The sequence below is a fragment of the Carcharhinus amblyrhynchos genome, chromosome 7 (assembly GCF_965287045.1).
Source record: "Carcharhinus amblyrhynchos chromosome 7, sCarAmb.v2.hapA, whole genome shotgun sequence".
NCBI classification, from domain to species: domain Eukaryota; kingdom Metazoa; phylum Chordata; class Chondrichthyes; order Carcharhiniformes; family Carcharhinidae; genus Carcharhinus; species Carcharhinus amblyrhynchos.
The window spans coordinates 120,365,851-120,379,085 of NC_137330.1; the positions used below are offsets into that span (position 1 = coordinate 120,365,851).

At 49.0% G+C, this 13,235-nt stretch overlaps 1 protein-coding gene across 1 annotated transcript in view; it reads left to right on the top strand.

Annotated features, from left to right (window-relative positions):
* Positions 1-13,235, top strand: part of LOC145345618 (calpain-14-like) — a 113,283-nt gene that overhangs the window by 53,814 nt on the left and 46,234 nt on the right. Inside the window, exons 10-11 of the mRNA XM_080193451.1 lie at positions 1,619-1,779; positions 7,705-7,865. Of these exons, the coding sequence (XP_080049577.1) occupies positions 1,619-1,779; positions 7,705-7,865 (322 nt within the window). The remainder of the gene's footprint in view (positions 1-1,618; positions 1,780-7,704; positions 7,866-13,235) is intronic.

The window sequence follows — 13,235 nt, forward strand, 5'->3', positions numbered from 1 at the left end:
CCGCACAATTTGCCGTTCCCCCAATCTTGGTGTCATCAGCAAATTTCGACACCCTACACTCGGTTCCCTCCTCCAGATCATCTATATAAATGGTAAAAAGCTGATGTGGGGATTGGGGATTGGAGGAGATTACAGAGATAGGGAGGGATGTGGGGATTGGAGGAGATTACAGAGATAGGGAGGGATGTGGGGATTGGGGGAGATTACAGAGATAGGGAGGGATGTGGGGATTGGAGGAGATTACAGAGATAGGGAGGGATGTGGGGATTGGGGAAGATTACAGAGATAGGGAGGGTGTGGGGATTGGGGGAGATTACAGAGATAGGGAGGGATGTGGGGATTGGAGGAGATTACAGAGATAGGGAGGGATGTGGGGATTGGGGGAGATTACAGAGATAGGGAGGGATGTGGGGATTGGAGGAGATTACAGAGATAGGGAGGGATGTGGGGATTGGAGGAGATTACAGAGATAGGGAGGGATGTGGGGATTGGGGGAGATTACAGAGATAGGGAGGGATGTGGGGATTGGAGGAGATTACAGAGATAGGGAGGGATGTGGGGATTGGGGGAGATTACAGAGATAGGGAGGGATGTGGGGATTGGGGGAGATTACAGAGATAGGGAGGGATGTGGGGATTGGGGGAGATTACAGAGATAGGGAGGGATGTGGGGATTGGGGGAGATTACAGAGATAGGGAGGGATGTGGGGATTGGGGGGGATTACAGAGATAGGGAGGGATGTGGGGATTGGGGGAGATTACAGAGATAGGGAGTGGGCAAAGCCATGGTCTGATTTGAAAACAAGGATGGGAATTTTAAAATCAAGTGATTGTCAGACTGAGAGTCAGTGCAGGTCAGAACGTCCGATTAGTATATCGGCAACTGAGTGTGAGTGGGCTGAGTTTCTGGGGTTAGGTTTTAGGACAGGTACAGACAGAACGGGGTGACGGGGAGAGTGAGAGCTGGTTCTGAGAGATTGGTGTAGGAGTTGGGACAGGTACAGACAGGACAGGGTGACGGGGAGAGTGAGAGCTGGTTCTGAGAGATTGGTGTAGGAGTTGGGACAGGTACAGACAGGACAGGGTGACGTGGAGAGTGAGAGCTGGTTCTGAGAGATTGGTGTAGGAGTTGGGACAGGTACAGACAGGACAGGGTGACGGGGAGAGTGAGAGCTGGTTCTGAGAGATTGGTGTAGGAGTTGGGACAGGTACAGACAGGACAGGGTGACGCGGAGAGTGAGAGCTGGTTCTGAGAGATTGGCGTAGGAGTTGGGACAGGTACAGACAGGACAGGGTGACGTGGAGAGTGAGAGCTGGTTCTGAGAGATTGGCGTAGGAGTTGGGACAGGTACAGACAGGACAGGGTGACGGGGAGAGTGAGAGCTGGTTCTGAGAGATTGGTGTAGGCCTCAGGCTCCAGAGGAGCAGCTTCCAGTCTCAGAGCTGGCTGAACTCTGATCTTTCTGCTGAGGATGTTGTTGAGCCAGTGGATGGGGGAGCAGGAGGAGAATATATTTCCTGAAAGAATTTGATTAGGACCAGCAAGAGCCTCACTCACTTTCTTTCCTTTCTTCCTGCATTAGAAATCTGAATGTGTGCACTTTCTGTCCTCTCCACAGGATGGCAATGCAGGACTTTAAAATAAACTTCAAATCCCTGGTCATTTGTGATTTAACGCCTGACTTCCTGAAAGGTGCAGACGGACGGAAGTGGGCCCTGTCAGTTCACCATGGTAGCTGGCGTAAAGGATACAGTGCAGGAGGCCCGATGGACAATAAAGGTAAGACCATTCACTCTCTGACCTTGGGGACCTGTGGGGTCATGTGAGAAATGCAGAGTCAACCACCACCATAACAACCGTCACCACAACAACCATCACCATAACTATTACCATAACAACCATCACCATAATCACCGTCACCATAACAACCATCACCATAACTATTACCATAATCACCATCACCATAATCACCGTCACCACAACAACCATCACCATAACTATTACCATAATCACCATCACCATAATCACCATCACCATAACAACCATCACCATAACTATTACCATAACAACCATCACCATAATCACCATCACCATAACAACCATCACCATAACTATTACCATAACAACCATCACCATAATCACCATCACCATAACAACCATCACCATAACTATTACCATAACAACCACCACCATAACAACCATCACCACAACAACCATCACCATAACTATTACCATAATCACCATCACCATAATCACCATCACCATAACAACCATCACCATAACCAATGTCACCTTAACTACTGTCACTATAACTACCATCATCATAACTATTACCATCACCATAATCAATGTCACCATAACAAATGTGATGTAATGCATTTTGGAAGGTCTAATACAGATAGGAAATATACAGTAAATGGCAGAACCCTTCAGAGTATTGATAGGCAGAGGGATCTGGGTGTACAGGTACACAGGTCACTGAAAGTGGCAACACAGGTGGAGAAGGTAGTCAAGAAGGCATACGGCATGCTTGCCTTCATCGGCCGGGGCGCTGAGTTTAAAAATTGGCAAGTCATGTTGCAGCTTTATAGGACCTTAATTAGGCTGCACTTGGAATATAGTGTTCAATTCTGGTCACCACACTACCAGAAGGATGTGGAGGCTTTGGAGAGGGTACAGAAAAGATTTACCAGGATGTTGTCTGGTACGGAGGGTATTAGCTATGAGGAGAGGTTGAAGAAACTTGGTTTGTTCTCACTGGAATGACGGAGGTTGAGGAGTGACCTGATAGAAATCTACAAGATTATGAGAGGCATGGACAAAGTGGATAGTCAGAAGCTTTACCCAGGGTGGAAGAGTCAATTACTAGGGGGCACAGGTTTAAGGTGCGAGGGGCAAGGTTTAAAGGAGATGTAGGAGGCAGATTTTTTACACAGAGGGTGGTGGATGTCTGGAACTCGTTGATGGGGAGGTAGTGGAAGTGGATACGTTGGTGACTTTTAAGAGGCGTCTTGACAAGTACATGAATGAGATTGGAATAGAGAGATATGGTTCCAGAAGGGTAGGGGGTTTTAGTTCAATTGGACTGCATGGTTGGTGCAGGCTTGGCGGGCCGAAGGGCCTGCTGTAATTTTCTTTATCCTTTGTTCTTATAATAATCACCTCTCGAACTACCACTGTCACCATGACTACCACCATCACTATCGCCATGACTACCATCAGCAGTGGTGTCGATTGTGGGATTGATAGAAATATATTTCAATATATTTTTCGGCCCAGATTAACACAGAGAGCCCCTCACTGCTCTTCTGTGAGCTGTTGTTTTGCTGTTTTTTATGTCCAAGTAAAGAGCAGATTGGGCCTCGGTTTAAGCTGCATCTAACTGAGAGCACCTCAGACAGTGTGGCACTCCCTCAGTACTGGCCCTCTGACAGTGCAGCACTCCCTCAGTACTGACCCTCTGACAGTGCAGCACTCCCTCAGTACTGACCCTCAGACAGTGTGGCACTCCCTCAGTACTGGCCCTCTGACAGTGCAGCACTCCCTCAGTACTGACCCTCTGACATGCAGCACTCCCTCAGTACTGGCCCTCTGACAGTGCAGCACTCCCTCAGTACTGACCCTCTGACAGTGCAGCACTCCCTCAGTACTGACCCTCTGACAGTGCAGCACTCCCTCAGTACTGACCCTCTGACAGTGCGGCACTCCCTCAGTACTGACCCTCTGACAGTGCGGCACTCCCTCAGTACTGACCCTCTGACAGTGCAGCACTCCCTCAGTACTGACCCTCTGACAGTGCAGCACTCCCTCAGTACTGACCCTCTGACAGTGCAGCACTCCCTCAGCACTGACCCTCTGACAGTGCAGCACTCCCTCAGTACTGACCCTCTGACAGTGCGGCACTCCCTCAGCACTGACCCTCTGACAGTGCAGCACTCCCTCAGTACTGACCCTCTGACAGTGCGGCACTCCCTCTGTACTGACCCTCTGACAGTGCGGCACTCCCTCAGTACTGACCCTCTGACAGTGCGGCACTCCCTCAGCACTGACCCTCTGACAGTGCGGCACTCCCTCAGTACTGACCCTCTGACAGTGCGGCACTCCCTCAGTACTGACCCTCTGACAGTGCGGCACTCCCTCAGCACTGACCCTCTGACAGTGCGGCACTCCCTCAGCACTGACCCTCTGACAGTGCGGCACTCCCTCAGCACTGACCCTCTGACAGTGCGGCACTCCCTCAGCACTGACCCTCTGACAGTGCGGCACTCCCTCAGCACTGACCCTCTGACAGTGCGGCACTCCCTCAGCACTGACCCTCTGACAGTGCGGCGCTCCCTCAGCACTGACCCTCTGACAGTGCGGCACTCCCTCAGCACTGACCCTCTGACAGTGCGGCGCTCCCTCAGCACTGACCCTCTGACAGTGCGGCGCTCCCTCAGTACTGACCCTCTGACAGTGCGGCACTCCCTCAGTACTGACCTTCTGACAGTGCGGCACTCCCTCAGTACTGACCCTCTGACAGTGCGGCACTCCCTCAGTACTGACCCTCTGACAGTGCAGCACTCCCTCAGTACTGACCCTCTGACAGTGCAGCACTCCCTCAGTACTGACCCTCTGACAGTGCGGCACTCCCTCAGTACTGACCCTCTGACAGTGCGGCACTCCCTCAGTACTGACCCTCTGACAGTGCGGCACTCCCTCAGTACTGACCCTCTGACAGTGCGGCACTCCCTCAGTACTGACCCTCTGACAGTGCGGCACTCCCTCAGCACTGACCCTCTGACAGTGCGGCACTCCCTCAGTACTGACCCTCTGACAGTGCGGCACTCCCTCAGCACTGACCCTCTGACAGTGCGGCACTCCCTCAGCACTGACCCTCTGACAGTGCAGCACTCCCTCAGCACTGACCCTCTGACAGTGCGGCACTCCCTCAGCACTGACCCTCTGACAGTGCGGCACTCCCTCAGCACTGACCCTCTGACAGTGCGGCGCTCCCTCAGCACTGACCCTCTGACAGTGCGGCACTCCCTCAGCACTGACCCTCTGACAGTGCGGCACTCCCTCAGCACTGACCCTCTGACAGTGCGGCACTCCCTCAGCACTGACCCTCTGACAGTGTGGCACTCCCTCAGTACTGACCCTCTGACAGTGCGGCGCTCCCTCAGCACTGACCCTCTGACAGTGCGGCGCTCCCTCAGTACTGACCCTCTGACAGTGCAGCACTCCTTCCGCAGGGCACTGTCAGGTTGGATTCTGTGCTCCAGCCTGTGGAGATCTGAGCTCTGACTGACACTCAAATGAATGGAACCCTTAGTAAATTCTCAGATCTGAACTCTCTGATTTCATTCCAGCCAGGGGAAAGCCAGAGCTTCCAACAACACCATTAACTCGGAGTATCAGAGTCAGTCTACATCCTAACGGAATCCAGTCAGTCCCCGTAGGATTCTTTGACGGACAGTCAAAATCCAAGACAACAGAGGGGAGGTTCCTGCCAACTGGACAATAGCCAATGTTATCCCTTGTTTAAGGAAGCAGGGAGAATCCAGCAAATTATAGGCCAGTGAGCCTGACATCAGTGTTGGGAATGCATCTGGAGAAGATACTGAGGGACAGGATATACACACAGTTGGAGGAAAATGGACTAGTTAGTGTCGGAGAACATGGTTTTGTACAGGGACTGACATGTCTCAACAACTTGACTGAGTTTTGAGGGAAGGGCTGTGGATGTTGTTTATATGGATCTCAATAAGGCAAGGTCCCACATGGCAGACTGGTACAAAAACTAAAATCACATGGGCTGTCTAGATGGATATGGAACTGACTCGGTTATAGAAGACAGAGAATAGCAGTGTGGGATGTTCTTCAGAATGGAGATCTGTAGCTAGTGGTGTTCCTCAGGAATCAGTGCTGGGATCTCTGTTGTTTGCAGTATATAAAAATGACCGGGAGGAAAATGTGGGTAGTCTGATTAGTACATTTGTGGATGACACAAAGATTGGTGGAGTTGCTGAGAGTGCTGGGATTGTCAGAGAATACAACAGGATATGGATAGATTGGAGAATTGGGCACAGAAATGGCAGATGGAGTTTAATCTGGACAAATGTGAGATGATCCATTTTGGAGGATCAAATTTAGGTTATCAATTATGCTATAAATGGCAGAACCCTTCGGAACATTAACATACAGAGGGATCTGGGCATACAGGTCCACAGTTCCCCAAAAGGGGCGACACAGGTGGCCAAGGTGATTAAGAAGATATATGGCCTGCTTACATGGAGTACAGGAGTTGGGAAATCATTTTGCAGCTTTATAAAACCTTGCTTAGGCTGCATTTGGAGTATTGTGTGACGTTCTGGTAAGAACTAGAAAGAATTGTGGGGAGACCTGATAGAGGTCTACAGAATTAGGAGAGGCACAGACAGGGTGGATAGTCAGAGGCTTTTCCCAGGGTGGAAGTGTCAATTACAAGGGGTGCACAGGTTCAAGGTGACAGGGGGAAGTTTAAAGGAGATGTGTGGGGGAAGTTTTTCACACAGAGAATGGTGGGTGCCTGGAGCATGCTGCAGAGAAGGAGTGGAATTCCCAGTCTCCATCTTCTCCTGATCCCAGTCTCTATCTCTCCGTGATTCCACCTCTTCTCATCTCAGTGAACACTCCCCACCCACTCAACTGTTTCTTTCAGAGTATATTCAGTGACCCAGCTGAGGTCCTTATCCATGCTCTCCACCAGACCAAGTGTTGAAGATGGTGGGTGGTGTGGTGATCAAGTGAGCTGCTTTGTCCTGGATGGTTTTGAGCTTCTTGAGTGTTGTTGGAGCTGCACCCATCCAGGCAAGTGGGGAGTATTCCATCGCACTCCTAACTTCTGGCTTGTGGGTGATGGATAGGCTTTAGGTAGTCAGGAAGTGAGTTACTCTCTATAAATTTCCTAGCCTTTGATCTGTTCTGGTAGCTATAATATTTATATGGCTGGTCCAGTTGAGTTTCTGGTCAATGGTAACCCCCAGGATGTTGATAGTGGGGGATTCAGTGATGGTAATGCTAAGGGAATGTCAAGGGGCAATGGTTAGATTCTTTCTAGATGGTGATGGTTATTGCTAGCCATTTAACTGCCCATGTTGCCCTGGTCTTGCTGCATATGGATTTGGGTTCCTTCACTATCAGTGACAGCAGAAGACAGAGCTAAGTGATTGGTTTGCGAATTGACAGATAAAAACGTGTCTTAATGAGCTCAGAATGTCACAGGGCATTTTACAGCCAATCAAAACCACTTTTGAATCATAGGCACCGTTATGGAAACCGTTGTCTTGTCGGCAACATGACAGCCAATTTGTACACAGCAAGATCCCAACGTGACGATGGCGAGTTGACCTGCTCTTAATGACATTGATTAAGTTAGAAATATTGGTCAGGGCACTGGGAGGATACACATGGTTTTTGGAAGATATAAATAAAACAAGGTTATTTAGACCCTTGCCTTTGTCCCATATTCTTCAATCCATCTGGCAAACTGAAATCTAACAGTGTTGAAATTGATCTAGTTTTCATTTGTTCCAAACACTACAGCCTTCCAAGAGGAGATTTTTCTGCAGAATAACCCCTTGGGATCTTTTATATTAACCTGACAGGTCAAACTGGGCCCTGGACTGAGCTAAAACACAGTTCCAGCATCTTGTACAATCAATTCCCCATTTACTCCTACAGAACTGTTCAGCACAAATCCACAGTACTGTTTGACTCTGACCGAGAATGATATGGATAAAGAGACAAAGAGCTTCCCCTTCATCGTCTGCCTCCTACAGAAGCCAACGAGTCACCGGCGGAACAAGAGTCCCATTATTCCTATTGCCTGCTTCCTTTTCAAGGTAGGAACTCTCTTCCTCTGCAGGCAGTGCAGAGTCTTTGAATATCTTTAAAGCTGAGCTACATAGATTAACGTGGGGTTGAAAGGTTATCGGGGTTTAGGCAGGAATATGGGGTTGAGGTTACAATCAGATCAGCCATGATCTTATTGAATGGTGGAGTGGGCTCGAGGGGCCGAGTGGCCTAATCCTGCTCTGAATTCACATGTTTGTATCACTAGACAGGTATTGAGATACTTACACAAGGAAAGAGAATGCTAGAAAAACTCAGCAAGTCTGGCAGCATCTGTAGCGAGAGAAACAACATCTGGAGTTCTTAGGTGGCACAGTGGTTAGCACTGCTGTCCTCGCAGTGTCAGGGACCTGGGTTCGATTCCCAGCTTGGGTCACTGTCTGTGCAGAGTCTGCACATTCTCCCCGTGTCTATATGGGTTTCCTCCCATAGTCGGAAAGACGTGCTGGTTAGGTGCATTGGCCATGCTAAATTCTCCCTCGGTGTACCCAAACAGATGCCAGAGTGTGGAGACTAAGGGATTGGCACAGTAACTTCATTGCAGTGTTAATGTAAGCCTACTTGTGACTAATAAATAAACGTTAAACATTTACTCTTTACCAGAACTAAAGAGCGGGAGAATGTGTTGGATATTGAACTGCAACTGGGAAAGATTGCAATAAAACAGAGCAAACCTTAAGATCAAACCTTTTAGATTGGAGGCAAATCAACATCTGGCATGTGGGAGGCTTTCAAGTGTAAGTTGATAGGGATTTAGGACCAGCACATTCCTGTAAGGATGAAGGATAAATATGGCAAGTTTTGGGAACCTTGGATAATGAGAGATATTGTGAGCCTAGTCAAAGGAAGCACTTGTCAAAGCTAGGAGGCTGGGAACACACGAAGCAAGTGTGGAATATACGGAAAGTAGAAAGAAACTTAAGCAAGGAGTAAGGAGTGCTAAAAGAGTCACGATAAAGCACTGGCCAGCAGGATTAAGGAAAATCCCAAGGCTTTTTATACATATATAAAGAGCAAGAGGGTAGCCAGGGAGAGGGTTGGCCCATTCAAGGACAGGGAAGGGCATCTATGTGTGGAGCCAGAGGAAATGGGTGAGGTATTAAATGAGTACTTTGCAGCAGTATTTACCAAAGAGAAGCTCTTGGTGGATGATGAGTCTGGGAAAGAATGTGTAGATAGTTTGAGTCATGTTGAGATCAAAAAGGAGGAGGTATCGGGGTTCTTGAGAAACATTAAGGTAGACAAATCCCCAGGGCCTGATGGAATATATCCAGAATACTGAGAGAGGCAAGGGAGGAAATTGCTGGGGCCTTGAGAGAAATCTTTGTATCCTCACTGGCTACCGGGGAGATCCCAGAGGATTGGAGAATAGCCAGTGTTGTTCCTTTGTTTAAGAAGGGTAGCAAGAATAATCCAGGTAATTACAGGCTGGTGAGCCTTACATCAGTGTAGGGAAATTATTGGACAGGATTCTTCAAGACAGGATTTATTCCCACTTGGAAATAAGTGAACATATTAGCGAGAGGCAACATGGTTTTGTGATGGGGAGGTCGTGTCTCACTAACTTGATCAAGTTTTTCAAGGCAGTGACAAAGATGATTGAGGGTAGGGCAGTGGATGTTGTTTACATGGACTTCAGTAAGGCCTTTGACAAGGTCCCTCATGGCAGACTGGTACAGAAGGTGAAGTCTCATAGGATCAGTAGTGAGCTGGCAAGGTGGGTACAAAATTGGCTTGGTCAAAGAAGACAGAGGGTAGTAGTGGAAAGGTGTGTTTCTGAATGGAGGGCTGTGACAAGTGACAAATTTGATGTTGGTAAGTGCGAGGTGGTCCACTTTGGTAGGAATAATGGTAGGAAGGATTATTACTTACGTGGCAAAAAACTGCAGCAGGCGACGGTGCAGAGGGACCTCGGGGTCCTTGTGCATGAGTCGCAAAAACCCAGCTTGCAGGTGCAGCAGGTGGTCAGGAAGGCGAATGGGATGCTGGCCTTCATAGCGAGGGGGATTGAATATAAAAGTAGGGAGGTCTTGCTGCAGCTGTATAGGGCATTGGTGAGGCCGCAGCTGGAGTACTGTGTGCAGTTTTGGGCGCCGTACTTAGCAAGGATATTTTGGCCTTGGAGGGAGTGCAGAGGAGGTTTACTAGGCTGATGCCGGAGTTGAGGGGGTTGAGCTATGAGGAGAGGCTGAATAAACTAGGCTTGTACTCGTTAGAGTTTAGAAGAATGAGGGGAGATCTCATTGAGACGTATAAGATGATGAATGGGATGGATAGGATAGAGGTGGAGAGACTCTTCCCGCTCAGAAAGGACAGTAGGACTAGGGGGCACAGCCTCAAGATAAAGGGGGGAAGGTTTAGAACGGAGTTGAGGAAGAATTTCTTCACTCAAAGGGTGGTGAACCTCTGGAATTCTCTGCCCGTTGAAGTGGTGGAGGCTACCTCGCTAAATATTTTTAAGACATGGGTTGATGGGTTTTTGATAAGAGAGGGGATTAAGGGTTATGGGGAGAGGGCGGGAATGTGGAACTGAGCCACAACAGATCAGCCATGATCTTATTGAATGGCGGGGCAGGCTCAAAGGGCTAGATGGCCTACTCCTGCTCCTATTTCTTATGTTCTTATGTTCTTATGATCAGTGCTGGGATCTTTGCTGTTTGTAATATATATAAATGATTCGGAGGAAGATGTAACTGGTTTGATTAGTAAGTTTGCGGATGACACAAAAGTTGCAAAGGGATCTGGGTGTAAAGGCCACTGAAAGTGGCAACACAGGTGGAGAAGGTAGTCAAGAAGGCATACGGCATGTTTGCCTTCATCAGCCGGGGCACTGAGTTTAAAAATTGTTGTCATTTTGCAGCTTTATGGAACCTCAGTGAGGCCACACTTGGAATAGAGTGTTCAATTCTGGTCACCACACTACCAGAAGGATGTGGAGGCTTTGGAGAGGGTACAGAAAAGATTTACCAGGATGTTGCCTGGTACAGAGGGCATCAGCTATGAGAAACTTGGTTTGTTCTCACTGGAACAATGGAGGTTGAGGGGAGACCTGATAGAAATCTACAAGATGATGAGAGGCATGGACAGAGTGGATAGTCAGAAGCTTTTCCCAGGGTGGAAGAGTCAATTACTCGGGGGCACAGGTTTAAGGTGCGAGGGGCAAGGTTTAAAGGAGATGTACGAGGCAGATTTTTTACACAGAGGGTGGTGGGTGCCTGGAACTCGCTGCCGGGGGAGGTGGTGGAAGCGGATACGGTAGTGACTTCTAAGGGGCATCTTGACAAATACATGAATAGGATGGGAATGGAGGGATACGGTCCCCGGAAGGGTAGGGGGGTTTAGTTAAATCGGGCAGCATGGTCAGTGTAGGCTTGGAGGGCTGAAGGGACTGTTCCTGTGCTGTAATTTTCTTTGTTCTTTGTGTCACAAGAGGAGTGTCTTGGTGTGTGGGGGGGTATGTGGAGTTTTCATTAAAACAATGAATGTATGAGAATTCTTCTTTAACGGTGGTTTAAGGTGAAGGTGGAAGGTCACAGTATGAAGTTCTTCCACTCCAATGCTGAGTGCTGAGGGTTGTGACGTGTCTGATCAGAAGGTGAGATGCTTCTCCTGTCTGCAGCAGGCCAAGGACGGGCACGTGGGCACGGAGCCACATGCAGAGTTGAAATGACAAGTGACAGGAAGGTTGGGGTCATGCGAAGGTCATCCACAAAGCGGCCTCTCAGTCCGTGTTTCATTCCCCCAATGTGAAATTGAAATATTTACAATTACCAGCATCAGCAGCCTTTCTCAAAATTCCCCAGGACCATTGAAGGAGGAACTGCTGCAATAGTCACAATTAGTGGCAGTCACATCACTTCAGGTTATCACTTGGTGTCTCTCTCTCTCACTGCCTTCTCTCCCTCCTTCTCTCTCTCCCTCCTTCTCTCTCCCTCCTTCTCTCTCCCTCCCTCTCTCCCTCCCTCCCTCATTCCCTCCCTCTCTCTATCTCACTCTCTCCCATTCTTTCTCTCACCCACTCTTCTCTCTCCTTCTCTCTCTCCCCTCTCTCTCTCACTCACTCTCTCCCACTCTCCCTCTCTCTCCCTCTTTCTCCCTCTCTCTTCCTCTCTCCCTCCCTCTCTCTCTCCCCCTTCCTCGCTCTCCATTTCCCTCTCCCCTCTCTCTCTCCCTTGCTTCCCTTCTCTCTCTCCTTCTCTCTCCCCCTCTCTCCCCACTTCTCCCTCTCTCTCTCTTTCCCCCCTCTCCCTCTCTCTCCCTCTTTTCCTCTTTCCCTCTCCCTCCATCTCTCTCTCTCCCCCTCTCTCTCCCCCCCCCCCTTCTCTCTCTGTCTCCCCCTCTCTCTCCCCCTCCCTCTCTCTCTCTCCCTCTCTCCCCCCTCTCTCCCCCCTCTCTCCCCCTCTCTCTCTCCCTCTCTCTCCCTCTCTCTCTCTCCCTCTCCCTCTCTCTCCCCCTCTCTCTCTCTCTCACTCTTTCCATCTTGGCTTCTTTCTCACCTCTCTCCTGCTCCAGCTGTTCTGTCCCTATGACTCGGTGTGTGATGTTCTCGCTCCAGCTCCCAGAATTTCTGCAGCAGGACACAGGAGGGGCTGAATGGCCTACCCTTTCTCCTATCCCACAATGTCAGCCATTAGTTAGAATTGCTGCATACCCTTCAGCAATGAAGCTGTTTGCCCAGTGAGCTGGCAGGATAGTGAGCCAGTGATAACACAGTGAGGGAACCAACAGGGGACCCACACACACGGTATCAACCCAGCCAACAGGAACCAACAGCCAATGGACTGAAAGGGAGTGTGAATTAAAAGGAGCAAATTCGTAAACCAAATAAAAATAGAGGGAAGGGGAAAAGATTGGATGAAGAGAGAGGAGAAAGACAGAAAGGAACAGAAAATAAAAGTGACTATTTTTAGAACCTTCCTGATAAATTCAGCCCTGGAGGAACAAATATTCACATTTGTAATGGTTAATTTTGAGAGCCAGTCAGATCAAACCTCTCCCAACCTTTGTGGGTCAAAGTGCTTCCTGAGTACAGTTTATAACTATAGTCAGTATACAGACTATAACCTGAGATCCAGCTTCCCTGAGCCGAAGGGATCATTTTCCTCAATCTACCCAGTGTGTACCCCTTAATATTCTGATCTGACGCTCTGATAAGCTGCTTTGAGCAAATACAATAACTTCCTAAATATTGCTGGGGGCTTGAAGGGTAAAGTTAATGATGGAACATTGTAACTCTTGACAGTTGGGTGGGAGGGTGAGCTGTGGGGAGGATGCAGAGATGCTTCAGTGTGATTTGGACAGGCTGAGTGTGTAAGCATGTGCATGGCAGATACAATAAAATGTGGATAAATGTGAGGTTA